We start from the raw sequence: 446 nt of genomic DNA on the forward strand, positions 1-446 counted from the left end.
ATGAGGGACAGGGACACTTGTGGGACCCACCTTGACACCTGCAGAGTCAGAGAGGACCCTGGCCCAGCTGGGGGGGAATGGTGGATCACAACAGGGAGCTTGAGGACATGCCAAGGCTGTGACTCTCCCAGGACATGCCCAGGGCTGCTGCTGACCACAGAGAAGCCTGTCCAGGTGCTGCTCCAGCCCCCAGCCTGGTGTGGGGCTGGTGCAGTGGGGCAGGGCAGGGCAGCTGGGTCCCCCTGGAGCCTCCCCAGGGCTGGCCCCCTGGGGCAACCAGGGCCCCCCAGGCAGTGCCACTGCCACTCCCTGGCCCGCAGTCCCCCCGCCCTCGGCGTGATAAGATAAGGCTGGTGGGACGTGCCAGTTGCTATAAGAGCACATCCCCGTGGGTGCTGCTGCCACCAAGCTCTGCCCACCCTGAGCTGCCACCATGCTGACCGCCG

The 446-nt window shown here is 66.8% G+C and overlaps 1 protein-coding gene across 1 annotated transcript in view; it reads left to right on the forward strand.

Annotated features, from left to right (window-relative positions):
- LOC103797144 (hemoglobin subunit alpha-D-like) overlaps positions 1-446 on the forward strand; it is a gene marked incomplete at its 3' end in the record, with an annotated part of 1108 nt that continues 662 nt past the window's right edge. The window contains exon 1 of the mRNA XM_009069343.1: positions 1-45. Within this exon, the coding sequence (XP_009067591.1) occupies positions 1-45 (45 nt within the window). The remainder of the gene's footprint in view (positions 46-446) is intronic.

This window comes from Acanthisitta chloris, unplaced genomic scaffold, assembly GCF_000695815.1.
Source record: "Acanthisitta chloris isolate BGI_N310 unplaced genomic scaffold, ASM69581v1 scaffold35510, whole genome shotgun sequence".
NCBI classification, from domain to species: Eukaryota; Metazoa; Chordata; class Aves; order Passeriformes; family Acanthisittidae; genus Acanthisitta; species Acanthisitta chloris.